Source organism: Lathyrus oleraceus, chromosome 1 (assembly GCF_024323335.1).
Source record: "Lathyrus oleraceus cultivar Zhongwan6 chromosome 1, CAAS_Psat_ZW6_1.0, whole genome shotgun sequence".
Taxonomy (NCBI): domain Eukaryota; kingdom Viridiplantae; phylum Streptophyta; class Magnoliopsida; order Fabales; family Fabaceae; genus Lathyrus; species Lathyrus oleraceus.
In genome coordinates, this window is record NC_066579.1 from 153765346 (window position 1) to 153793339 (window position 27994).

At 34.2% G+C, this 27994-nt stretch overlaps 2 protein-coding genes across 3 annotated transcripts; one reads left to right on the plus strand and one right to left on the minus strand.

Moving 5' to 3' along the window:
* The first annotated feature begins 797 nt into the window (after positions 1-797).
* On the plus strand, positions 798-6409 carry LOC127123490 (uridine kinase-like protein 5). The gene is made up of 14 exons (XM_051053703.1): positions 798-944; positions 1030-1121; positions 1326-1395; positions 1483-1598; positions 1711-1807; positions 1891-1970; positions 2052-2246; positions 2361-2444; positions 2539-2599; positions 2717-2777; positions 2975-3068; positions 5741-5813; positions 5883-5965; positions 6059-6409. Exons 1-14 carry the CDS (start codon positions 833-835, stop codon positions 6203-6205), a joined length of 1365 nt encoding a protein of 454 aa, XP_050909660.1. The 5' UTR covers positions 798-832; the 3' UTR covers positions 6206-6409.
* Positions 6410-10950: 4541 nt separating this feature from the next.
* LOC127123497 (uncharacterized) lies at positions 10951-13530 on the minus strand. Of its 2 annotated transcripts, none has more exons than XM_051053716.1 (2): positions 13186-13530; positions 10951-12948 (listed from the first exon to the last, which is right to left on the minus strand). In XM_051053716.1, exon 2 carries the CDS (start codon positions 12889-12891, stop codon positions 11458-11460), a length of 1434 nt encoding a protein of 477 aa, XP_050909673.1. In that variant the 5' UTR covers positions 12892-12948; positions 13186-13530; the 3' UTR covers positions 10951-11457. The 2 variants fall into 2 exon arrangements, with proteins under 2 accessions (XP_050909673.1, XP_050909667.1); XM_051053710.1 differs by having other exon boundaries at positions 10951-12957; positions 13186-13529.
* Positions 13531-27994: the final 14464 nt, after the last annotated feature.

Below are 27994 nucleotides of genomic sequence, written 5' to 3' on the forward strand. Positions count from 1 at the left end.
TCATATATACATTTCAAATATTTTAAATAATAAATTCAAATTAAAATATCAAAACATTGACCATATATTTAATATTCTAAATTATCAAAAATAAATAATAATGTACAAAATAAAATAAACGGGACGGATTCGGGGTGGGTACTAGTGTCCCCATTATTCGATCCGTCTCCATATTTTATAATCGGCAAAAATTCAAACTCGAACTCAAACCCAATCAAAGCGGGTTTTCCCCGTCAACTTCGAGGCGGACTCGGATGAATACCTGCGGGTACGAGTTATGTTGCCTAACTGCTTTGAACTAATCCTAACTAACTGCTTTGAACTTGCTTGTTGCCTTGTGTTGCAAGTAATTAACTTGCCACTCAAGTAAACTCCATTTAACTATGAGTTATACACACAATAAAATAAAACAATTAAAATTAAATTAAAAGTAAACAATTTTGCTACAATTGGTATGTAATATCTTTTTTCCCTAATCGTATTCAATATACAACCATGTGTCTGTATTCTTGATTATATCCATCATCATCATCCAACACTTGTACATAGAAATGAATCATTTAGGTCATATATGTTTTATATAATTATACTAAAATTAGAAACTAATAGCACCAACAACACAAATTAAAGTATTAATTAATTAACTAATTAATTAAATTAAACAAATTAATACTACAACACTAACTAATTTTCCAAAACACAAGCAGAAAAAAAAGGTGTTTAAGTCTTCCTTACCATATATGCTATGCTATTTTGATCTCAATCATAGATGAAAGTGTTATGTGTATATTAATTACAAAAACCATAGATTTATAGATAGTAATTAATAAAGATGAATAATTCTGGGAAAGAAAAGGCATTGAATCTTAACACTAAGAACAAGCTTTATCTCCAATCTAATGCCTCCAAAGCTCCACCATCTCCCAAACAACCTTTCTTCATTGGTAACAAATTATAACTTTATCAATAATTGTTTTTTAATTATTTCTTACACTACTTTTAATTTTTTTTTTAAATAAAAAATTTCAGGTGTTGCTGGTGGAACTGCATCCGGAAAAACAACTGTATGCAACTTGATAAACAGCCAGCTTCATGATCAACGTATTGTCCTCATTAATCAAGTAATTAATTCTCCATAATCATTAGGGTTCGAAGTTGAATCATGTTACGAATGTGATATAATGAATACAATATTTTGTTTATGCAAATCGATCAAGTGTGTCTACGTTGGCGATTACAAAACGACTGTAGTTTTGTATTATTCGAACGAATTATAGTTTACTAGGTTACAAATTATTCTCAAATTTTTACAAACGATTTTGTAGGACTCATTTTACCACTCATTGAGTGATGATATACTACGAAATGTTAATGATTATAACTTTGATCATCCTGGTAAGTACATAATTTGAAGCATAATTATTGAAAAACCTAATCAACTAGATTATAATAACAATTTGATATTCCTTCCTTAATTTTCAGATGCATTCGATATAGAGCTTATGCTTTCTAGTATGGAGAAATTAAAACATGGACAAACAGCTTCCATACCGAATTATAATATCACTAGTCGTAAGAGAATCGAACCTCCACGTCAGGTACTAATCTATATTTCAAAAAATCACGAATATATCATAAGAATATTAGTTTGATATAAAAAAAAAATAGTACACTAGACCTGACACTCTTTTTATGTTTGGTCGCTTGTAGGTTCACCCTGCGGACATCATAGTTTTAGAAGGAATATTAGTTCTTCACGATTCTCGTGTTCGCGATCTTTTGAACATGAAGATCTTTGTTGACGAAGGTTGGTTTGATAAATCATAATTAACTTTCTCTCTTGTTCATATTGACATACTTAAAAACACTATTATGGTTTAAGCAATGCAGATTCTGATATTCGACTGGCGCGAAGGATTCAACGCCTCGCCATTGAACATGGGAGAGACATTCAAAATGTTCTAGACCAAGTTAGTTAATTATATATATGATTAAGCCTAATGCATTGTTATTCAAATTTGGTTAAGAACTAATTAAAAAATAAATATCAGTATTGCAGATTTGTAAAACCTAGTTTTGAAGATTTTGTTCTTCCAGCAAAAAAATATGCTGATATTATCATACCTGGTGGAGGAGATAATGATGTTGCTATTGATTTGATAATTCAAAATATTCGTACAAAGCTTGGCCAACATGATTTGTGTAAAATATATCCAAATATTTTTGTCATTTGTTCTACTTTTCAGGTAAATAATTCTCACTTTCATAATCTATTTTACATAAAAAAAAATAGATTTAAATACATTTTTAATCTCTTTATTTTTTTTATTTTCAGACACTCATATTATTTTTATATACAGATAAAAGGAATGCATACTCTAATCCGTGACATTGGAACTACAAAACATGATTTTGTATTTTATTCAGATCGTCTTATTAGATTGGTAAACAAGTTTTATTTTGTGTAAATAAAAAATAATGTTAAAAATTATCATAAATAAATATTGAAGCATGATTAATTTTTATTTATTTTTTTAGGTTGTTGAACATGGACTTGGTCACCTTCCTTTTACAGAAAAACAAGTCACAACACCTACAGGTAATTATTTTTTTGACAATCATGCAGTTCTTAAAGAAATTGTTAACTCTAGAAATAATGTAAAAGAAAATATATATTTTTTAGATGAATTCATAAATTTTTTTCTTATGGATGTAGGATCTGTATACTCTGGTGTGATTTTTTGTAGCAGATTATGTGGAGTATCGGTTATTAGAAGGTATTTGATTTTAAGTTTTTAATCTAAGTTAGAAGAAGAAGTTTCACTCATCGAACTTAATTTTTTCATTATAAATTATAGAATTTTTTTTGTTAGTTGTAGGGCTTAGTACTAGAAATGCATACCCTTTAAACTTTGAGGTGGATGAAGCATATTAAGCTTATTTATTGATAGTTTTTTATTTGAATTGATCTTAGTGGAGAAAGCATGGAAAATGCATTGAGAGCATGTTGTAAAGGAATCAAAATTGGTAAAATACTTATTCTTGGACAAGGCACAGATGGAAGACAGGTTTGTGGATGCCAATACATTGTTTTTTCTTATTCTTCTAAATTAAGGATCTGTTTTGGTGGTTTATTTAATCAAGTTTATCTATTAAATAAATAAATATAAGTACTTCTGATCTATGAGTTTGAATCCACCCTAATTTTTGTTGTGTGCAAATGATATCTGATTGATACCAAAAAAAATATAAACACTTCTGAAATTATTTTGTAGAAATTTTAAACATAGTTTATGATATAATCATAAGTTGTTTTTAATTTATTACTATAAATCTCTTGAAGATGGCTTCCGAAAAACAACTTAAAATGTCTAGACGACTCTACTCGTGGAGGCATAGGTATGAATTCATGAGATGAAGAGTAATCCTTCTCAATTTTGTCTTTAATGTCATTCTTATCTTCTATTTGTCGTTTTTAAAGATGGATGTTAAAGTTTGAAAAAAGATTGTTAAAATTTAAAGGTGATTTTTTTATGGTAGAGCTACGAAGGGTTTTAAGATTGCTTGGGTTAAGTGGTCTGATGTGTGCAAGTTTAAGAATCTTGGTGTTCTTAGAATCCGCGACCTTTAGGTGGTTAACTTGGCCCTTTTAGGTAATTGGAGGTGGCGGATGACCTCAGATGCTACAAGTATTTGGAGAGATATTTTAGCTGCTAGATATGATGTATTTTAGATCTCTTCTATCTTAGGAGGGAGAGTTGGGTGTCTTCGATCTGTGTCGGTGGAGAGGGGTATCCCTTCTGAAAATCAAAGAGAAGCCTCACCCCTCATTCGCGAAAAAGAGGGGTATCCCTTCTGAAAATCAAAGAGGGGTATCCCGATCGGTATAGTATGCTTTTAAAAGTTGGATATGGTCTTCTCACTTCGTTCTGAAACGATCCTTGGGTTGGGGATGCTCCACTGAGATTTAGCTTTTCTAGGCTCTTTTCTATCTTTGAGCAAAAAAATTGCTCGGTGGGAGAAGTTGGTAAATTAGCGGTTCAGTTGTGGGTTTGAGATCTTAAGTGGAGAAGAGTTTGTATCTTTGAACATGATCAGATGTTTATATCTAATATTCTCTTGGTGATTAAGGGTTTTAGTCATTCATCTCATCCAAACAAGTGGTGGTGGCATTTTTCTAAAGATGGTTCTTAATATGTTGCATTCGCCTACTCTTTCCTTCTCACTCGGGAGTTGCCCAGAGATTATCAGGTCTCGCTTTTGAGGTTGGTTCTTTCTAGAATTTGGAGGAGTTAAGCCCCTCTAAAATAATTATTTTCTCCTTACATTTCCTGTAGGACCACATTCCTACTAGAGAGAACCTTCTTAAGAGGGGATCACCCTAGTTTAGGAGGTGTCTCTTATCCTTTTTGTTCGGAGACCCTTGAGTCGGTCTCTCATCTTTTTGTGACCTATGAGGTAGTAGTGGTTGTCTGGTACAAGATTTTCAGGTGGTTGAATTGGAGCGTAGTTTTACCTAGAGATTCATTGACCCTCGTTCAAATGTTTTCTCTGCTTGGTGGTTTGTTTAGTATTAGGGGGTTGCTTATGATTTTGCATGCTGCAATTTAGTCGATTTTGAAAATCTATGAATGATATAGTGTTTGTTATACTTTCCGCCTTAATTGTGGTTCACCCCTAGTCGTCTTAATTGCGACACTTTGGTTTGCCTCATTGTAGCCTCTAGCACCTTCATTGCATTGGCTTTAAAGAGGTGGATTTAGCCTCACATTACTTAGAGATATGACTTGTGTTGTGTTTATAAGTGGGGGTAATCCTCACCCTACAAGCCGACTTTGTATGTTGAGTTAGACCCAACCACGAATTCTTGAGATGGTATCAGAGTCTGTCTTAGTCCATTGTTGGGCTTCCCGCATCGTCCACGCTTCGGGCTCATTGAGGCCCAAGCGTGAGGGAGTGTGTTGGACTTTCCGTCTTAATTGCGGTTCACCCCTAGTCATCTTAATTGTGGCACTTTGGCTTGCCTTATTGCAGCCCCTAACACTTTCATTGTGTTGGTTTTGAAAGGTGAATTTAGTTTCACATTGCTTAGAGATATGGCATGTGTTGTGTTTATAAGTGGGGGCAATCCCCACCCTACAAGTCGGTTTTGTAGGGATGAGTTAGACCTAACCCAAATTCTAAGAGAGTTCTTGTCTAAATTGGTAACCGTTAGGACATGGAATAATTGAGCGTTCTTTTGTCTTAGAAATAGTATCGTGGTAGGTCTCTGGATAACTCATATTTTTTCAGACTGACTTGAGAATCCTATCTTACACTTGAGTCAATAGTGGCATGAGTGTCTTCATCCTCCCTTTGGCGTGTTCTTGTTGTTCTCGTGGAGATGATGTTGCTCTTTCAAAGTTCTTGTTCGGGGAGCTCTAGCATATTCTTTGTTTGGCGCTTTCGCTTTGCCTTGTTTTAGGTTTTATTTTCTTTGTTTGGGGTTGTGTTTCTTCCCACTTGTTTTGGTGATTGGTGTTGTTGTTGTTTTTTTGTGACATTTTTTCTTATTAAGTATTCCGTGTACCTTCAACCATTTGTTTTGTATCTTTCCATTTAGTGTCTTTTATTTATTATTCTATTTCTTTTATAAAAAAAAATTGTAACTAGTTGACTTTATATGATTTATATGCATAAAAAGTTGTTAATTAAGCACTTAATCAAAGTGATTATCTCATAATCTGACAATATGATGCAGTTAATCTATGAGAAGCTACCATCAGATATTGCAAGTCGTCATGTGTTGCTACTTGATCCTGTTCTAGCTACAGGTTTAACAAACTATATTAGCATAATTAACTCTCTATATTTCATGTCTAATTATATCTAATTATTGTCAGGAAGTTCTGCAGTCAAAGCTATCTCTCTACTTCTGAAGAAAGGTGTATTAGAATCAAACATCATCTTTCTAAATTTAATAGCAGTGAGTCACAATAAATTATGCTTATGCATCTTTGAATTTCTTGCACTATAGTATTATATATCTAACTAAATGTAAATTTCATATATGATGTAGGCACCACAAGGAATAAATGCAGTTTGCGAGAGATTTCCAATGATGAAACTTGTAACATCAGAGATTGATGCAAGCCTAAATGAAAGTTCTCGTGTGATCCCTGGATTAGGCGAGTTTGGTGATCGTTATTTCGCCACAGATGATTAGTTTTCGATAGCAAAATTGAAATAGTGACGAAAGTTTATCTATAATTTTGTTTCGATAGGTTATTGATGTCAAATTTGAAAACATATCATCATGTCATATCAACATACAAACAGGCAATCAATTTGTGTTTGTTTTTTGTTTTCTTGAGTTTCTATGGTAAATGTCATGCTCAATTACAAAATTAACAAACTTTGTTGAAATAGGAAGTCATCAATCTTCTCTTGTTTCAAATCATATATATAGTCTTCTTTAACTCGTAAACACTACTCTTATTTACTATAATCTCGTAATTTCAAACTTTGACTGCTAACTTGTATGCTTCTCTTCTTCTAATTTTTCATTTGGGAAAGCTGACTTAACATCTAACTAGTTCATGGACTATTTTTGTGAAATTATAAATTTGTAAGAATTAGTCTAATTGTCTCAATTCTATTACAAGTGCATATACTTTTTTGTAGTCAAAGTCATGTCTTTGTAGGAATCCGCTTGCCATAAGTCGTTCTTTGTATTTTCCTACTTCACCGTTTGGCATCATCTTATAGATTCATTTCACGTCTATAGACTTCTTATCAATGAACAATTATGTCAATTTCTAAGTGTCATCCTTCTCTATGGACTTCAACTCTTCAAGTATGGCTTTCTTCTAATGTTATTCCTTCATTGTTTACTCTAGGTATAATGGTTTTGTCTCTATAAGTCGAGCTAACTATAGAAGGTCACCGCCATCATTTATCGGAGAATCATGGAATCTAACAAAATTATTCAAACTTTGTGGAGGTTAAATGTGTCTATTGGATCTCTTCGCACCTCCGTCATTTATGATCACAGTTTGTTCAAGTTGATATGAGTAAAAAAAAGTACAAATATACTTTGATTTTGTATAAGGCCTTCCCAATGCCATCCTCTCGCATCATAAAATTTCACATCTTTTCTAACAATTATTTTCTTATCTTTAGGATCATATAGCTTGAATGCGTCACTTGTGAGATAACATATCATCAACATAAATTTAGCCGTATAATCCATTTTCCTCCTTACTTAATCTGGTATATGCTTGAAACACAGTGAACTGGTAAGAAATGTGATTGGACCTAACTCATCCCTACAAAACTGTCTTATAGGATAAAGATTACTCCCACTTATAAAGACATGTTCATGCCATATATTATTTGATGTGAGACTTTTAACACACTCCTTCACGCTTAGGACTAGACATATGGAGCGTGAAAATAAATGGTGGGTGGTTCGATAGTAGAAACCTCATTGTAGGTGGCTCACCGGATCTTAAACCAAGGCTTTGATACCATGTTAAAAAATGTGGTTGGACATAACTCATTCTACAAAACTGGCTTATAGGGTAAGGATTTCCCCCACTTATAAAGACACATTTATGCCATATATTATCTTATGTGAGACTTTTAACATAAACCAAATATCCTCAAATGCTTGACACGAGATTTGATACATGGTCAAGATTATGATGTGTTAGTTCCTTCAATATCTTGGTTGGATATTTATTGATTAGGTAGGTTGCAGTGGATATTGCTTCTCCCCACATGTAGTAAGCAATACCCTTATTCTCTAGTATATTTAACTATATCGATAATGGTTTTATGTTTCATTTGTGATTGGCTTTGTGGAGTTATTGGCTATTTTGTACGTGCATGTATATATAATCAAACTATTAGCAAGTGACAAGAAAAAGTATTGATTCCATGAGAATTGTATTAAACATAATGATTTACATACAAGAGTTTGGATAGCAAACATGAGCAATGGTAACAAAATAATAGTGTGTGTCATGTGATGATAAACAAGAGAATCAAGAAATAAGAGTAAGGATTTATCACAGATGGATTAAGATGTTAGACAATGATTCATTTGATTATTTCATCTAATGCATGAGAAGGGAGGATAAAAAAAATGAAAGATCATTATAGTCATCTCACGACTCATGATGGAGTCAGTACCAGTATCAGTAGATTCAAGCTTCATAATAAGGACAAGAAGAAGGCAAGAACTCAACCTTGTGGTGTATGAGAAATGTCGTGACATATGAGGACAGAACACAACCTTGTAGTGTATTTCTAGAACATAAAAATATGCATTGATTCACTACGTCACTCAACCGTCCAAAAACCTAAGCGGTGTGAGACTTCAAACAAACTCCAACATCACAACTATCAACTTCAACACCCACCCTCACGCTAGCTCTCACGCCTAGCGTGGGCTTGGGTCAAATGCCCCATTGCAGCTCTTAACCTGACTCTGATACCATTTGTTGAGGGATTTTTTTCACTATAGAGCATTGAACATTGTGAGATTTTTTCTTTTGGAGCAACATCTTTGTAAGAGGCACATCACATATTCACCCAAAATCTTAAAGTGATATGTGTGTGGGTTTTTCCACTTATAAACGTTCAAGTCTCCACATTTATAATCAATGTAAGACTCCAACTCACATTTGACTTATTATTCTTAATATGTCTAAGACTCACAATAGCATCAATATATTTCATATAAAACTTGTTATATTTACCCCTATGACTTTAACCCTTTATACCTTAAGTGACTAAGTAATGTATGTATGTATCCTTACTACTTTACCATATTAGTTCATAAAATCCATTTATTAGATATTACCGGAAACTAATAATATGTTAGCTACTCCTAAGATGATCCAACAAATGAATAAATACTTAGCAATAAATCACATAAACAAAATATATCAAAACAACAGATTCATAACATTTAAAAAATTACTATTTCATTAAACTTCACATTATACATTTTTATCTCATGTTAGAACAAAGTAAATACAGCAGAGGAAGAACCTAAACTATACATTCCTAAACAGAATGATAGAAAAGATAAAATTAGGAATAACACTTCAACCAAATGGAATATCTCAAGTGCTAGTGACTCTTGGTCCTGGTCCTTCTTAAGAATGACACTTCAACCAATTGCAATCCGTCAACTATTTAACCTAATGAGCTTTTGATGTGATTAATTTAATGTTGGGTTTAGCCTACTTTATAATTAAATATATGGTGAGATTATTAAAATCACATTTATCATTTTAACCAAACCGAGACAAGACAGATTCCGCAATTGTGCATAGTTAAGAATGTGGCAGCATGTTTCATACGCCGTTGTAGCACAGCCCTAAAATCACTTTTTTATTCAGTTAAGGCAAAAAGTTGGTGTACTGATGAGAGAAAAAATATAGTGTACATTTTACATTTTGATACAGTTGTTACCTCCGGAGATTCAAATTCTATGAAATGTCTTGATTTTCCGGTTTGTTAAACATTAAAAAAAAGTATGATCAACTAGGAGCAATAATAAATAACCAAAGATAAAGGGCTCAGTACTTCTAAAATGGTGAAGTATACGCACATGTAACGGATACTCGTACCGTACTCGTGGTACTTTATTTTTTCTTATTATTCAGTATTGAATGAAACAGATGATTTTCTCAAATATCAATATAGTATATTTATGTGTTTTAATTTATTTGTTATTATATCTTTAACTTATTTTTGATTTTTTTTTTAATTTTTAATAGTGATGTTTTATTATGAACCTAACAATTTTGTTCTCTATTTATATATTTTATAAAAAATTCTTATTTTTTATTAACGTATCCGTATCTTGATTTTTTTTTTAAATACCATATCCTATACCGGTACCAGTATCCGCACCAGGTACCCGTACCCGTGGGGTAATTAACTAACTAACTAATTACCATCAAAATCATCATAGTACTCATTGACCACAAAGTGATTAGATAGAGTAAACATATCAAATCACAAAATATAATTCATAAAAGTATAAGAAAACACAACCAAGGTGAAAAACAAGTTTACAATCTTGATCTTTTTATTTCCGGCGATTCTCAATCTCCTAATGGTTCCAAATTGTGAAAAATAAGCTGGGAAAAGACGAATTCATAAACTAAGATTCCTTCCAGCTAAATAGCAATCTTAAAAAATGAATAAACAATAAACATAACCAAAAAATCAAAAACTGTAAGCACTTTCCATCTCCTTCTCATGGAACTCATGTGAAATCCGACCAATATACAAAACAGGGGAAGTATTCTCCCACGGTTTAAGTTCAGAAAGTTTCCGACCAAGACCACCTGCCAATGGCTATACGTTGGATCACATACAAAAAATTAAACAATTAATCAAACACACCATTAACCAAGATAAAAAAGTAGATTAAAAAATTGAGAGAAAAAATGTTATCAAACATTGGATACCAAAAAATCAGCACCCTCGGCTTGTTTAATAACTCTGAAGCATGAGTATTTCTAAAATAGTGAAGTTTCAGGTACCAGATATCCACCCGCATCATATTCGTGATAGTTCATTTTTTATTATTATTCGATTTTAAATCAAATTATTATTATTCGATTTTAAATGAAATTTATGATGTTCTATATTTATGAATTTTAATTTATTTTTTTTATTGTTCTTAACATTACTTTTTATTTTTTCAAATTTTTATAATGGTGTTTTGTGATCAACCTAACAACTTAATTCTAGAAATAGGGAGTTCATGTGTTGCCTTAAAAATTACTTAATTCTAAGAGATCCTGAATAATAAAGACTCAGTGAAATTATACAATCATGCACCCTATAATCAACTCCACTAAAGTGAATGTTGCAATCACACATTGATAACAAGATTTAATTTATTTATTTTAATAAACAAACAATTTCATGGAAGTCCATCAATAACAAACTAACATATCAAAAATATATCTTTTTTAGAATCATTACCTAACATGAGTATTGAAACCTGATAAAACAGTGTCGGATTTGTATCTCCATTCTCCAAATCCATTAATCAAATACTACCAAATTATGATTTTTTTTGGAACATACAAACAAATAAACACGTGTTGTACTGTGATTTGAAGAATGAAGCAACCTAAACATCTTAAATGGCCCATCAAGAAGAGTTCTAACTTCTAACCACCTTAACAAAGTAATCATGAAAGTTTATCCTTATGACAAATTCTACTTTTGTCACTGGCAACCAGTCCAGCATCCCCTGTAGAGTCTTGCGTTCAAATACTACAGATCTTTGCATTCAAAGCAATACATATGAATGATAAAAAGGAATTGAAAGTAGTCCAACCGTGGAAGTTATAACTTTTCCTCTTTTGGATCAAGATCAAGTGAACTCAGGGACGCCACAGAAACTTTAGATGCATTGAAATCATACTTCAAGAGAAGCCCTCAAGATTTGACATTTTGAAGCTTTGCAGTAGATAACTTTGTAAGCATTCTGTCATGATTAAGCATTGCGCTTACGCTTTCAATTACCAGAATGATCTGCAAGAAAGCATAACCAATTGCAGTAGCAAAGTAAAAGTTTGCATTGCCGGTACCTCTCCATATCCATAAGTTGTGCATCACAGGGCTAAAAAGTGAAACTCCAACATAACCAGAAAACAGGAAGAATGAATACTGCATATCTTTGAGTTCATAAGAAAATAAGCCCAATAAACCCAAGTACAAGGCGGAATCACCAACAGAAGGATAAGACTTGAGTATGGAAGAAAGCACAATGTATACAAAAGCTAGAAAGCAAGGCCGGTGATTAAGACGTATGGCTAATGGCACTATCAACAATAGAATATTCCCATGGAATACTATAAGGAAGAAACTTCTGAAGAAGTCAAAAACTTCTGCGAAGAAGTACCAAAAAACTCCAATGTTTGGAGACAAATCTTGTATGGTAAGAATGAAGCCATAGGATCTTTTGAACATCTCCGGTAGACCACCGTGCTGTTGGACATAGATGCCACAGAGGATTAAAACGTAGGATGACCAAAGCAAAGCCCAGAACAAAAAAAGCACAACTGGCCTCCATGAGAATACTTTACGCACCCTTTTCTCGTTTACCAATTCATCTTCTAAACAATTCCTATCGCTTGAGGTGGAATCATCAACTTCAAGATTTTTTCTTTGCCGGAATAATTTCCTGGGGGGAGCATCAGGGCCATAACCAAATAACAGTATTACAGGGATAATAAGGATTGCCGGGTACAGAGACAAATGAGTAGCTATGACCCACCCAAAAGCAGCCAGTGGAGCTACTCGCGCGCATGCTCCATAAAGGGTTAACACAACCATCAAGTTCTCGATTACAGAAGTTGATAGACCAACACAAGCAACAATAGTAAAAGGATTCCACAAGTATACAAGAGAAGCAAACTCCCCTGAAAGAAAAACATCTGAATCCTCTGATAACTGATGAAGGCCAACAGATTGTAAACTCGAACCGTATGCCACCTGAAGTTTTTTACCAGCAGCACAAATGAGCATTGCAGTGACAACATCTGCCAACACAAAAACCAAACTGCATAAAAGATGATCAGGTTGTCCTTCAATCTTTGTAACTGTTAGTGGTCCAAGAATTGTCAACAACAAAGGAGAGCCATGGTACATTGATCCTGCATAGGGTGACATTGATGATTGCTTCAACCAGTAACCCTCAGCAAGTCGACGAATGCTAGTGAGAGGAGTGGAAATTTCCGGGCGAGATGAGAGGTTAAGGTTTTTGGGGAAGTAAACAAGAATCAGTCTCAAAATGACAGAACCAATCACCCAAGTCCAGAACCATTGAACCTTCTTCATCTTCACCGTTGCCTCCATATTCGTTGACATTCGAAGGCTCCACCGATCGGAATTTCCCACAAGGAAGAAGATACTGGACTACCACTCCTGAAACGGCTTCAATTGCGGTTGTTTCCACAAAATTATGATATCAATTTTAAAAGAAATGGAAAATTTTGATGCAACTAAACAGAAATTACAGTACCAATTCTGTAATTAACCAAAAAAAATTTGCAAAATGAAATAATCTAAGAAAGCAAATCAAAAAAATTGAACCCTAAATTTTTTAATGGAACCTCTAATTTTGTTTCACTGAATCGAATCCATAAAGAGGGAGAATCTAACCTTAAAGCATAAGACAACTGATGAGCAGATGGCGGCCGGTGGTGGGTGAGCAGATGGCGGCCGGTGGTGGGTGAGAAGAGGGCGGCAACCGGGGAATCAAACTGAGAGCGGCGAGCGAGACTACACATGCACGTGTTAGATGTATTTCATTCCAAGTTCATTTGCATCAGTGTGTAGTAGATTGAGTTTGAGCTTCATTTGTAACAATGTATAAGACTCAAATAAAGTTGCATTCCTAACATTATTGAGATCAGGTGAATTAAAAGTTTGAGAAAGCTAGGTATTAATTTTTCGTTCTCTCTCTTCTTTATTCTCTGCATTTTTTCATCTTCATTTTCTTTAATTCTTATTTGAACTTCAATAATTGGTATCTAAAATTTCGGTTTGACTCACAGGGAAGTACGAGTATAGTGAGGTGTATGATTGATTATGTTCATGAAATTCACATTGAATTAAAGTTCAAAATCGGAGGCAATCGCAAATCTTGATTCTCATGATTTGGAAAACACGAGTGTTGGTGAGAACGAAGTGATTTACACAAGAACGAAGATGAAGGGCTGAAATGGTAGCTTGAACACAAAGTTTTCAGTATTCAACAGAAAGAATTGGAATCGATGGTAGATTCAGATGCATGTGTGTTTACTAGTAATTTATGACAAACAACCGCTAGTCCTCCAATATTATAAATTTTGGTAACTCACAGGATCGACTAGATTGATCATAGGACATGTGTCTCAAGAACTATTGTTATGGTGGTTTGACTCATGATTAAGTTTGCTTCTGGTTTATGAATAGTGAAAGGTGTTTCGACAATAATTCTAAACGAAATTCATGACTTTATAGGCAAAGAGTAAATGGCAGTAACTTTGTAAAAAAAGGCTTTTTAAGATAACAAAAGTACTTGGCAAAGGTGAAGATAAATAACTTGAAGTAAACGTTTTAAGTTTTGAGAAAGTGCTGGAAATGAAAGTTTGGCGAAACGTAAATGCAAAGGTAAAAGTGATGGTGAAATACTGAAAATAAGGGCAATTCGACAGAAGAAAAGACAGTAAATGGTTTTAGTTTAAATAACTTGCATAAAATAAATAACATGAAACGAAATCATGGTGTTCTTCATACATACATTTTCAGCAAAGACTTTTTTCTCTCGCTCTGGTACTTTGAGTATTTTAGTGAATTTTTGTATATCTATTTTGAACACCCGAAATCTAAAAACTAAGACTCCTATTTATAACAATTCGACCCTAACGGACTCTACACAGATGACTGCCACGTTCGACATTTTCAAGCGTTGCGTGTCTCAGATGCTTCCACGCGTTGGCCTGACGAAACTGCTTCGTTTGAATTTCAAATCTTTCCCGCTTTAAGCCTCGAATCTGTCAAACGCCTACGTCGAAGAGAACTTGTGGAGACCCAAAAAATCTTCTAAGTCTCAGGCTTGGACAAGAAAGGTCCTTTCTCCCAAGAAAAGGATTTAATAAATAGCTTCGACACATCCATTTTATTTGTTCTCCAAAACATAACACTTTCAAAGAACTTCACCTAATTTTCAAAATCTCCAGCTAACAATGTGTTGTTTGAAACTTAAGATATTCTTGATCTCGTCAATGACGGTTACACACTAGTTGCAAAAAACGCAACAGAAGCACAAAGAAATACGCAACTGGAAACGAGGAAGAATGATCATAAGGGGTTGTTCTATATCCATCAGTGTGTGGATACAAAGGTGTTTGAGAAAATTGTTGATTCGACGACGGTGAAGGCGACGTTGGATACATTAGTGTGGTGCTATGGTGGTAACGCATTATCGCGCTGCAAAAATACCTGAACACATCGCACGCTCGAAGATACAATAGAGTCAACACTGAACTTTATTTATTCAAAAGAAAAGGTAAAATATTGATAAAATCCAAGGAGAAGAGAAACAAGATAAGGAAGTCGGTTATGCAAAGGGAAGGTATTAACACCCCTCACATCTGTTGTACTCAACAGGAACCATTTTGATTGTTCTTTGCACGGATGCATGTTATTATCTAAAGGTTACTTGCAAATGATAAAAGGGGAAACATAAGCTTATTAATTAGTGTGCTCGCCAAAATTTCAAAATCTCGTGCCTACGTATTCTCATAGTGCAATGAGAAAATCAGAGTTCTGTAGTTCGTGGTAGAAAATACGGATTTGTTAATTGTTTTTATTGGACAATGTTAACGTTCATGTTCTTGCAGTTAAACGTTGTTTATATACTCGCGTGCATGAGAGACTTAAGAGTTTGTTGGTATTGTGGTAAAAAGGACGCGCTTGGATCCCATTCTAGCAGTTAAGCATAGCTTGTATGCTCACACATTAGAGGTTTAAGCGTTGTTTGTATTGCAGTATAACATAAATAACATGCCCTTTGTGAAAAGTTTTGGATGCCCTAAGGCGAAAATTGAGTTTGATTGTGATTGATTTAAAATTTGAGGGGAAAATGTCTTAATTTTAATTGCTTTAAAGTCTATGAACGAATTCGAATACTTTGAATAACAGGGGCCTATGTCCCGTATTCAAAGGTACTCAGAACAAGGGTAGGAATATCTCTCTCTCATTCTTCTCCACTTCCTAAGGCCCATGGCTCATAATTCTCATCGTATTTTTTAAGTGTTTTTTAATTTATTTGCAAAAAATCTTTTGGTCTTAAATGGATAAGAAAAAGAAAAAGAATGTGAATGGGGTAAAACACCATGTTGTCATGCGTTTTTCTATGGTTTTGAGAAGGTGAAAGGACTAATGGTTGACCTAAATTATCAAATAAGAACTCAAGTTAAAGATCTAATCCGAAGTAATTAATTGATCGAGAATATACTTGATCAACTAATCAAGGGGAATCTAATTTCTAATGAGTTCTAATGGAGAATTAGAGAAATTCTAAACTAAATTCAATTAAATTTCTAAAATAGGATCTAAACAATTTCTAACATGTATTTTCTATATAGAAAAAAAGTGTGGTTAGAATTTAAAAAAACAAGAATCAATTAAGCACTAATTAACCACTGCATGGGGTGCACGGGCCAGAAAGGAGTGTGGCTTGGAAAACTCAGGTGTTGGGCCTAGTTAGATTGAAGCCCAAAGAAATGTTTGTTGGTGTATCCATAATGGGGGTAACTAAGCAAACAAGAGGTGAATGGAAAGAAGAAGGCCCAACAGGGAGCAACACAGGACCGACCCATTAGCCTGATCAGCAAAAAAGTCATGGTCAATGGTCCACCATCAGGATAGTCAACACGGTGAAGGCCTGACCGTTGGATAAGGCTGGCATTTGATATGATGGATGTGAACATGATGTGCGTTGCACCCATGCTGCATGGAATTAGCTCGTTTTGTCCTCATGTTCTATTTCGTCTCATATGTCATGTTGAACCAGTAACGGCGCACCACGTGACGCAAAGAGAGAAAGGAAAAAAGAAAAAGGTCAGCAGGACACGTGTCAGCATACTGTGCATTATGGGTTTATTATTCATTGTTCTTCAATTGTTTATAGCTCTTGAATTTAATCTATTAAAAATTATAAAATCCAATAAACAATATGCAAATTATATATCACCGAACTCGATTTTTTGTAAGGAATCCAAATAAGCGATCAAATTTTAAAAATGAGTCACGAATTTTGAAGGATCGGGCGAAAAGGTGAAGAACATAGTGTATAAAGAATCAATCGATTCGCATTCGTTATAATGATTCGTGAAAAAATAATCACATATTCAGAATTGTGACGAAAAAGCATTTCTAGTGATATATTCACATGTTATTAATGGTTAAGAATTAAAAAATCATTATTTTCAAGTTTATGTGTCTCATGTAGAAATAAGTGATTATTCTAATAATTAATTCACAATAAGGGTTTAAATTAATCAACAGGTAAACATCCAATAATTCATGGCAAGGGTGTGGAAGAGATAAAGGATTACCGACAGAGCAAAGATTTTCCCCAGTTAGTGTTGAAAATCAGAGTGTCGAAGAGAAACCCGAAATACTTCAAGAGTGAGCTCATTTAATCCAATTAACTTCCAAGCTTGATGATTATTTTTTATGATGAATGAATATAAAAGATGAATCTTGAATGTAGAATATTGATGAATAAGCTTGAATTGATGAACTTTGGATGATGATTATTGATGAATCTTGATAAACTTTAAATGATGATTGTTGGTGATAATGTATGAATTATTGATTGATAGTTTGTTGAAATTGGATTGTGACTAAGTTCCACTATTTTAGAATTTCAATGTGAAATTCTAGATATTGATGAATATGAACTTTGATGATGGTTAGAGAGTGAAGAAAAGAGAGAGAACTTGAGAGAAAAAAGGTGGGAGAATAATGGTTAATTGTGAATTATGTTAGTTTTGGTGGTTTTTCTAGTTAGGTTAGCTAGGTTAAAAAATGTGAGAAATGACATATTTATATAGACTTTGCAAGTGAATGAACATCCTTGGATTATGATCTAAGTAATAGATTTATCAATGGGTATAAATTAGTTTAATCCTTAGTTGCGAATCAACAATTTCAACCCTTGGATTAATTGTTAAGAATAGTTAGGATTAAATGGAAATTTGATTGAATATGGAAGTTAGAGTTTGTGTTTGTTTGGTCATTTTTATGTTAGTTTGGTAGTTATGATAGTTAAGGGTTAATTGGGTAATTGAATGATTGTGGATGCATATGTAGTTAAAGATCAATGGTGCTTGGATTTTGCAAAAGTACCAAGTTGAAATATAAGACAAAGGATCACTAGTAATTAACTTGAATTAACTACTTTTGCCTTTGGGTTTTCACCACTTTTTGTTTGAATTTTTGGTGAGTTATTCCATGACTTTAAGTGATTTTGAGAAGTGATTTTGTGTTAAAGCACTTTTGAATGGTGTAAACTCATGGATAAAGTTTTGAATTTTTGGGCATGAATCAATGTTGGAAAGTGTTGAAAAAACAAGTATTGAATTTTCTACAAAGTGCAAAAAATTTCTAAGTATCCTTGAGTTTTTTGTGACTTTTGTATGACTTTTTAATGATTTAATATCATGATATGAATGTATAACTTGGTGTATCTCTTCTTCGTAGAAAGAAGAGCATTATAGTAGAAGAGTGACCTTGAAGCAACATTGGGAAGTGAAGAACAAGTAATGGGAGTGAAGCTTGACGGAAGATAGAATTTGTTGGAATCTAGCATTTGACATAATCATGACACGTGTCATTTAATATGAATGATGATGAATCCTTTGATCAATTGTTTGTAGAATAGGTCTAGGAAAATTCAAAAGTCAAAATTGAGTCAATGGTCAATAGTTGACCAAAAGTCAATAATTGACCAAAAAGTCAAATGTATCCAAAAGATGTAATTTTTTACCCTTTTCCTTGTAATCCATTCTTTTGATTTGTATCTCAAGAAATATACATTGTACCATGAATTTCCAATAAATGAATAAAATCTTATTTTTATTCCAACTTTGCCTTTTTTTTTAATTCAAGCAAACCTTCGAATTAAGCAGCAATCATTCCAATCCCCCTGCTAACCATAAATCTCAGATAAAGAGATGATCCGCACCATAATTAATATGCAAAATAAACCCAAATAATTATCAAATAATAGCTACCTTGAAAATCCACTTAAACTGGTTAAATCCATTAATATTGAACCTTTGTCCCACTAATGAATTATGCAAAATGAGATGAATGAAATGCTAAAACGAATGATCTAATTGGATAAATCAATAACCATGCATGCAAATGATTTAAACATGAGCCAGATGGAAATGAAAATAGATAGAGACTAAAGGCCTTTTCCTGGAAAAATCTAAGGTAAGGGGATTACTCATAATATGGTATGGATTGCATGACTGAGTTGAGGGAAGTCCTTAATTCCATTAGATTTTTCATAAATTTTTCCATTTTTGATGAATGAATGATGAGCAAGAAATGAATTTTGTAATTGTATGATTATGTGTTATGTCATGTGATTTCCGTGCACTGTTTTACCATGAGAGCTATGTGTCCTTGTTGATGGAATTGGTATGAAAGTGTGTTCTTATGTGAGTTGTGATTTTGATGAATAAAGTATGTCAAATACATGATTAAATGAGTGAATTGCATGTTAATTGATGGATTAATGTTGTATAAATACTAGATAATGTTTTCCTGATTGTTGTTGTTCAATTTTGGGTATGGTAATTAAAAATTAGAATTTTGAATTGAACTTCAATGGAAAAAACGCAGATTATGTTTCTACTTTAGGGTAACGGGCGTCACCCTAATGAAGCCCTGGTCGTCATGGTTTTGGAGACGCTGACGAGCATTAGCTGCCTGACGGGTATACCTCCATGGTCCCCAGGCATAGTTAGTTGGGACGCTCGTCATATGGATGATGTGTGAGGTGACATGTACGATGACGGGTGTCACCTTGGTGACAAGTAACCCGCCACGTCGCCAGAACGAATGTCATTCATTTAGTTGCTTAGAATTGAGTATTGTGAATAGGCTATTATTTGGCCATTGTTTTGAGGTATTTGATGTTGTTTATTATATTGTTGTGGAATTAATTCACTTGTTTTATATGGAGAATGATGTTGTGCATTATGGTGATTTTAAGGTGGTCATTTGGTGATATTGCATGTTTTGATGAATCATGCATCATGGTGTATGAACTTCGGTCCAGTTTTGGTGTGCTCTGGTCTGATGATGAGGATTTAGGTGCGAGTAAATGATTCCATATAGGAATCGGTGAAGAGTTACTTATGGTGATAGTGTTAGTGCATCCTTCCGCTTAGATATGTCTTGAATGATGTCAAAACTAGGAAATAACGTTTATGTACATTGGACGATATCATCTGAGTCTAGCTGTAAGTGTTCTTGCATTAGGAAGCATTTCAACATTGTTAAAAATGATCTGGAAAATATTTGTGCATCAAAATATTGTGTTGAGCATGAAAAACTTGTTTTTAAGTGAAAAATCCTCATTATAGGTCGACACATACGACTATAGATCGACATATAGATGACTTTTTTAAACTTCAGGTCGATACATAGATGGTACATGTTGACACGTACGTTGCAGTATTAAAGTCTATAGCTTTTGTCTCATGTGCCGAGTTTTTAGGTTGACCTATAGGCAACACATAACCTTACAAGTCGACACATGCTTCCAAACAGGTCGACACATGATTTGAATAGGTCGACACATGACTCGTATAGGTCAACTTATTGATTAAAAAATTGAAAAATTGCATTTGTTTCCATTCCTTTTGCTTCTTATGAGTCTTTCACATATATATACTTGGTAAATATATCGTTCTCTAGTAAGGTTTCTAGAGTGAGTAAAACCTACATGAATCTAGGATTTCAAAGCATCTCATAATCTTTAATTCAATTTATGCATACACACAATCAAACTACACATAATCATTTTTTGATTGGGTGTCATCTAGATTAGGATTGATAACATCCAATTAGGTTTGTTGTACTGAGAATATTGGGTTGAGATATTTGAGGGATTCAAATCAGAAAACTGAGGTGGGGTTTTCCTTCAAGATCTTTAGGGTTTGAAGGTTTTGGACAAGATTGTGCAATTCAGATCTGATCGAGTGAAAGCCTTGGGACTAGGTGTTTCGTGCAAGGGAGTAGCATGAAACAGTGGATCATGTTGACAAATCTTAGGTTTAACAATTCATCCAGGTGAAAGCCTTGAGACAAGGAGGTCGTGCAAGGAAGCAGCAGCAACAAGTGAATTGAAGCGGCATTGTTGGTGTCTTTATCAAACTTTGATCAAGGTTTTTGGAGGTGCTAGAGTCAAGAAGAAACTTAGGGTTTGTGGGATTTGATCTCTCATCTCTTATATACATGCACTTTCAAAGTAAGATTTATAATAATAATAATAATATCTCAATTCGAATTCGAATTGAGGGCAGACGTACCCATAGTGAGGTCGATTGGAGAACTGCATAAAAAAATCCTTGTGTACTCTCTCTCTCTCTTTTATTTTTCGGTTTGCAAATTGTTGATTACTTTGATCTTGTTTGGATAATAATTTTTGAATCATTTATGAAATTTGTGTTGTTGTAGTAATCACATACCATTTGGTAGTGATTGGATTTCTAAGAACTATAAACATTATACAAACATCCAAACTTTGTTGATCGCACGCAAAGTGTTCAATAAATTATTTCAACTAGTTATTTGTGTGTTGTTATCATTGGAGATATACCTTTACTATAGTAGAGTATTCAATTTTTTGTTTAAAGTGTTGTTAATCAACTCGTGAATTATTATCATACCATTGACACCTTTACGCATATCCGAGCTTTTCAATAGTAGGTTCGGTTATACGATTTTTGATCCCAAAAATATTTGAAACTTGCTTTCGTGCCATAAATTTTTCTAAGTCAAATTTTTGGATAAATTTTTAACTTGGGATTTATTCATCCCCTATAGATCTAGGTATATCTTCTATAAGTGGTATCACTAGCTTCAGTTGTTTCCGATCTTAAGATTTGCTTATTAGATAATGGCTACCGAATCTAAAGGGGCGTATAATAAAATACCTATTTTGATCGGCGAAAATTATGGCTATTAGAAAGCTTGTATGTGTATTCATGTCAACTCCATTGACAAGGGTATATGGGATGCAATCATCAACGGTCCAAATGAAATTACAATGACTAGTGATGAAGGTGTCACCATACCAAAACCGAAAAGTCAATGGAATGATAATGATAAGAGGTTATGGTCACATAATCGGAAAGCACAAAGTATTCTCATATCCGCTTTAGGCGTTGATGAGTATTATCTTGTTTATCATTATGGTACTGCCAAAGATATGTGGGATGCATTAGAAGTTTCCCATGAGGGAACTAATGAGGTCAAACAAGTTAGAGGTGAATAAGTTCATTGCTCTAAAGACTTCTAGTTTAAAGTCCTCAAAGAATGAGTTTAGTGATTGTGAAACTAAATATGATGAAGATTCCGATGAAGAAGATATGAGTTTGTTCATCAAAAGGTATAATAAATATATATGGGAACAAGAAAATAAGTACTCTGAAGAGAAGGATCATAACAAATCCAAAAGGTTGTCAAATTCCTCAAAGGAAGATGAGAAGAAGAAAAGTAATGGTAGAAGTACATGTTATAGTTGTGGAAAAGAAGGTCACATTAGGATGGAGTGTCTTAAGATCATGAAAGAAAAGGAAAGAGGTCACCACAAAAGGTCCAACAAGTTTAGAAGGGCTTATGTATCTTGGGAAAGAGAAAGTGGTTCTTCAAGTGGATAAAGTTCTAGCTCAAGTGAAGAATTGGCAAAGATGTGTTACATGGCCAACAACGGAAAGAAAAAGAATATAAGTCACTCTAAGCCTAAATCTACCCATGACTTATCGTATTCTCAATTGTAAGAATCTTTTGAAAATCTACAAAGACAGGCCATATAAGCTTTCAAAAAGCTTGCTTAAAACAAAAGATTTTTCTCTCATTTGCAAGCTAAAATGTTGGAAAATGAAAATAATAGGGAAGCTCTAAGGAAATCTATGATTGATATTTTAAAATATAAGTGTGATGATAATAGAACCTCATAGTTTGAGTGTGATACTTGTCATATTTGGCAGAAAGAGTTAAGAGATCTTAAAGCCAAGTTGAACAAGGCTTTGCAACCCAAAGTCACTTTTGCTATTGACACTTAAAAATATGATATGCCTTCTCATAATCCTTATAAAAGGTATAATTATGTTGAAAAGAGTTTGATTAGCAAAAGGTTATCTTCTCATAATGTTTATTGTCATTATTGTTGCATGAAGAGTCATGCCATTTCAAAGTGTAACTTTATGAGACTCTTGGTCCCCAAAGGAACTCATAAATGGTTACCTAAACACAACCAAAGTGTCACTAATCATCAAGGACCCAATGAAGATTGGGTACCTATCACTAGTCATTGATCTTGCAGGATAAATGTCTTGGCACTATAAAGAGAGTATGGGATCTCGTTCGTGGAAGCTCAAGACATAATACTTGTAACACTTCTCTATTTTTTGACTTTATGACAAGGAAGATATAATATGTTACTAAAGAGGATAAATTTTAGTGTTTTTTTAATTGGTAAAAATGTATTGATTATTACTAATATTTTCTATCCGAGAAGTGTCGGAAAAGGTATTGTTCTTAATGATGTAGGTTATCTTCGACAAGACATACTCAAGTTCATCAAATTAGGGATTGATCAATATAAGATGAGAAAATGTGAAGAGGAGCAAGATAATTATCATAATTGAACAAGATTGAAAGTCCAAGTATTAAGATGATCATCAAGTCAATGAGACTCTTGGATACATTATTAATCACACTTTTAATTACTTGTACAAAGAGAAAAGTGGTAAGAGTGTTTTGGTTTCGTTTGTGTTGGGGCACGCTTTGCATTCATTTCAACTTTCGTTCGAGAGTTTCTTGTGGAATGCAAGTGCATCCTCCGTCTTTCATACGGTGAGGTACTATCGTTTCAATCTTTATCTTATTTCGTAAGTGAGTACTTCTTTTACCTATTTATTTTTCAAATGTATATGATGTAGTGTGTGTATGATATATGTAATATTTATTCACTTCCAAAAATTTCAATACAACCATTGTGTATTTCATTTCATATGTTTTTAGTGGTGTTATACTAAATGTCATCATACTTGATCTATATCTTTTTCCATTTCATGCCTACTTTTGTGTTTACATGTTAACTGCTTTCAAACTATCAAATCAATGCATATGCATAGGCCTCTTATTCATCAGTCATGGATAAGTCAATTTAAGTCATCTACAATCATCTCATAGGCCATAAATGTGATTTTTGTCAAGTTTTGTCCATAATGCATCGGCACATGGTCGTATAGGTCGATGCATAAATTGAAGCTTTGTATTTGTCAAAAATGCTTCCGGATGTGTCGACACATTCGTGGATAGGTCGACTTGTAGAATTAATTTTTACATTTTTGTTTAAACGCTTCAGTATATGCCGACACATAACCTTAATAGGTCGGCACATTAACTCAGAGAGTGAATCATATTCTCTCTTTGGTAAAAAATTCTTCATTTTACATTCATGCATCCAAAACTCTCAAGTCTCAAAGTTGCATCTCATCTCATAAAAGTCATTCAATCTCATTAAATATTGTTTATCTCTCTCAACCCATTTCATCTTCATTCACATTTTCAGCAAATCTCTTCCATTCATCTTATTTTTCCCTCTTATTCTTTCAAAAACCCTATTTTCACCCTAAGTCACAAATGTTCCAAATTCTTACTTGTTTTTTGATTATATTCTCATCTTTGTATGCTGCGGTGATTATGTGTCTTGTTTGAGTGTGTGGATATTCAAAAATATTTCATACTCATTCATTTTTCATTCAAAGAGTTCGTCAAACACCTGGTGTACGCACTTTCATTTCAACATTTTCCATGGCTTCAAAGATCTCTAAGTCCAAGAGTAATGCTAAGGGTAAAAGCAAGGCTACTACCTCTACTACTGCTGCTGAAAATCCATTTACTATGGTTTGGAGGAAGTATACCAAGGATTTTGAGTTAAAGCATCAAACCCGTCTTATAGTGAAACAATTTGTGGAGCAGGTTACTGTTGGTTACCTGAATATACCTGATGTTGTTAAGCTTGTTGAGCATCAACAGATTGACTATTTCCTACAACTTGCTCAAGATTACAATGAAGGTCTTATTCGTGTATTCTACTCAGGGCTACATGAAAAACAAGGTTCTTGCTTCAGTTTTTCGATAGGTAACAAAGTTTACCAATATACCAATGATTTATGGAAAACTTTGTTTGGTATTACTGTGGGTGATGTTGATGTGGTTGATGAGGTTGATATGTTGGTAACTGATCATTACACTCATGTAAATTTTGATTGGAGTGTTCATGTGAATGAGCTACTCAAGGATCCTCATGCCGAGGACTGTTATGATCATATTACCACTAGTTAATTGAAGATGGTGCCAAGAATTCTGCTATGGGTGGTATCTCACATCGGCCAAAGAATGGCGGGTTTTCGAGAATTGTGTAACACCCCAAAATTTGCCCTCCTCATTCATGCATTCATTTTTAGGTCATTTAACATTTCATATTGCATTTCATCATGTCAATCAGAATCAGATCCAAGAAACTTTATTTATAAAAAAAACCGAAAAAAACAAAAAAAAAACAAAAAAAAAAATAAAAATAAAAAAAACGAAAATAAAAAAAAACGAAAATAAAAAAAAGAAAAAAAAATAATAAAAAATAAATAAAAATTAATTAAATAAATAAATAAATAATAAATAAATAAATAAAAGAAAAATCTTGGACTTGGACCTCTCTCATTTGAGCCCACAAAGCCATGAAAATCAGGTTATAAAAGAGGGAGAACAGACAAAAAAAGGAAGAGAAGCAAAAACACTCTGAGGTTTCCTTGGAACAAAACCCTGGACAAAACCTGGAGAGAAACCTGACAGAGAACTCAGAGCAGCCTCCAAACCCTGAAGGGAACTCAACTACACAGAATCACCTCTGCCTCACATAAACCCTAAAGATTGTTTTGTAAACTTTGACGTGTGCAACTCAATTTCAATCAAGCTCTCCAATCAGGTTTGCCCTTATTCCCATTACCTTTGTGCTTTGAAGTTGAATACTCTGAATGTTTGAGGTATGATGGATGAATTTCATTAGGTTTTTGCCCACGGGTTCATAATTATGTATGAATGTATAAATAATGCCTTGAATGCTTAATCGTTTAATTTCTGAAGTGTATGCCACAGGGTTTGAGGTTTCTGAAACCATACTATTATCCATGAAAAAATGCTTATCGTGTTTCACTAACCCTTTTGTTGAGTTTTTGTGAGGGCTCACATACTCTTGCAGGGATAGCTTGCCTGGTGTTCCACTTTATTTGTGGGATACCACCTGGAGGTTTATTCCGATTACCTGTACTGACTCACTTTCTTTGATGGTGTTTAGTTTGGAAGGATCCATGGGTTTCCTTGTTCCTCTAATTGTTGTTACTTCGGATCTTTATCCGCGTGGTACTTTTACATTTTTCCCGCATTTTACTGTTTTCCTAGCTTGATGACCTCGATAGGAGGCAATGTTTTTGTGTATTTTTTTTTACAGGTTCCTTCGTCCAGGACTCCTTTTGCATGAGCATCCCTAACCCTACCAACTCATTGATTTTTCTTCTCCTAAGAACACGTTAACTCCTTCTACTACAGGCGAGTAAGTCTCCAAAGGTCGAGCATCCGGTAGATTGCGTAGTAACGTCGTTCGTCCAAAACTCAATCCATAACCCCGTAGTTAGCCGAACTACGGCTTGCTCTGATTCTCATTCCAGATGAGATACGTAGGCATAAGACGCGATGTCTTAGCGAGCACAATTACCCTTAACCCCTAGGTAGCCGAGCTATGAAGACTCTGATTCTCATATTCATATGAGATACGTATGCAGTGGATGCGACATCCGTGCGAGTCATTTTCTTTTGACCCCTTTTTTTAGTAAATAACACATTAGATAAACCCACACCCTTTAGACAAGAACTACAAAAGTGGATCCCGTAGAGTACTACGGATGCGTATGGGTGCTAATACCTTCCCTTCGCTTAATCGACTCCCGAACCCAAGATTTGGTTGCGAGACCCTGTCTTGTCCTTTCGTTTTTCCAGGTTTACTTCGAGCGTTTCCTTTCCCTCCTTTGGGATAAATAACGCACGGTGGCGTCTCTCCTGTCTTTCTTCGCCGGTTGTTTTTTTTCGCATTCCATTTTTCAGGTTGTGCCAGCTGGCGACTCTGCTGGGGACCCGGTTTCCCTAAGCGAGTCCCTCCTAGCTTTTGTAGGTTGTTTGTTTATTGGGTGTTTATTCTTTTGTACAGTTATTTATCTTTCAGCATTTACCTGCTTTATTGCATTGTGTACATATGACTGCCGTATCTGCTGGTTTTGTTTGTGAGATGAGTTCCATACCCGGACTCGAGTGCAATTAAGATAGGAGAATGGCATAGTCTTATTGACTTATGTGGAGTTATTCCTTAGCAAGTTGACTTGCAAGCCCATTCACTTGGTGGAGGTCATGTTGAGATCAATAATGTCACACAAGTAAGTTGTGGTTAGACATTACTTTTTCCAATATAGACCTTAGAAGCCAAGGACCTTAGTTTACCAAACCCATCTTGGCCTATTTATAGGATGTAGTGCGAAAGTCGTTCAAGTGTAAGATTTGATACGATTGTTACGCGATACTACACTCATAAGAGTCTCTCTTGAGAATATTTTTGGAATACGAGTAGTCGTTCCTCCGATAATATCCGAAAGATGGAATTGTGACTATGGGAACCTTTTGTAGAACATGTTTGGCAGGTTTAAACTTTAGTACACTCCCTTTGGGTGGTTCTTAACCTAAACTCCATGCTCGTGACTTGCAACAAACCCTTGATTCATGGTTGATCCGTTCAGGTATCCTTAATATCAATGAAACTTAGGTGTTGATAAGGTGTAAACCATAATCCACCAAAAATGGATGGTTGATATTAAGGATAACATGATCCATCCCATGACCTTTGTTTGGTGTGCTTTGCTTGATCCTCTTAATTTCTCTCCAGGCAGTGCAACCTGACAGATGTTCAAGCGGATCCAACCATCCTGATTGACATGCCATTGCATTGCATAACATCATTCGCATATTTGCATCCAACATCTCATGCTTATTCATTTGCAGGGTATTCCCTTTTTAAGGGGGGCCTTAAAATCGAATAAGCAATGCATCGCATACCATGCATACT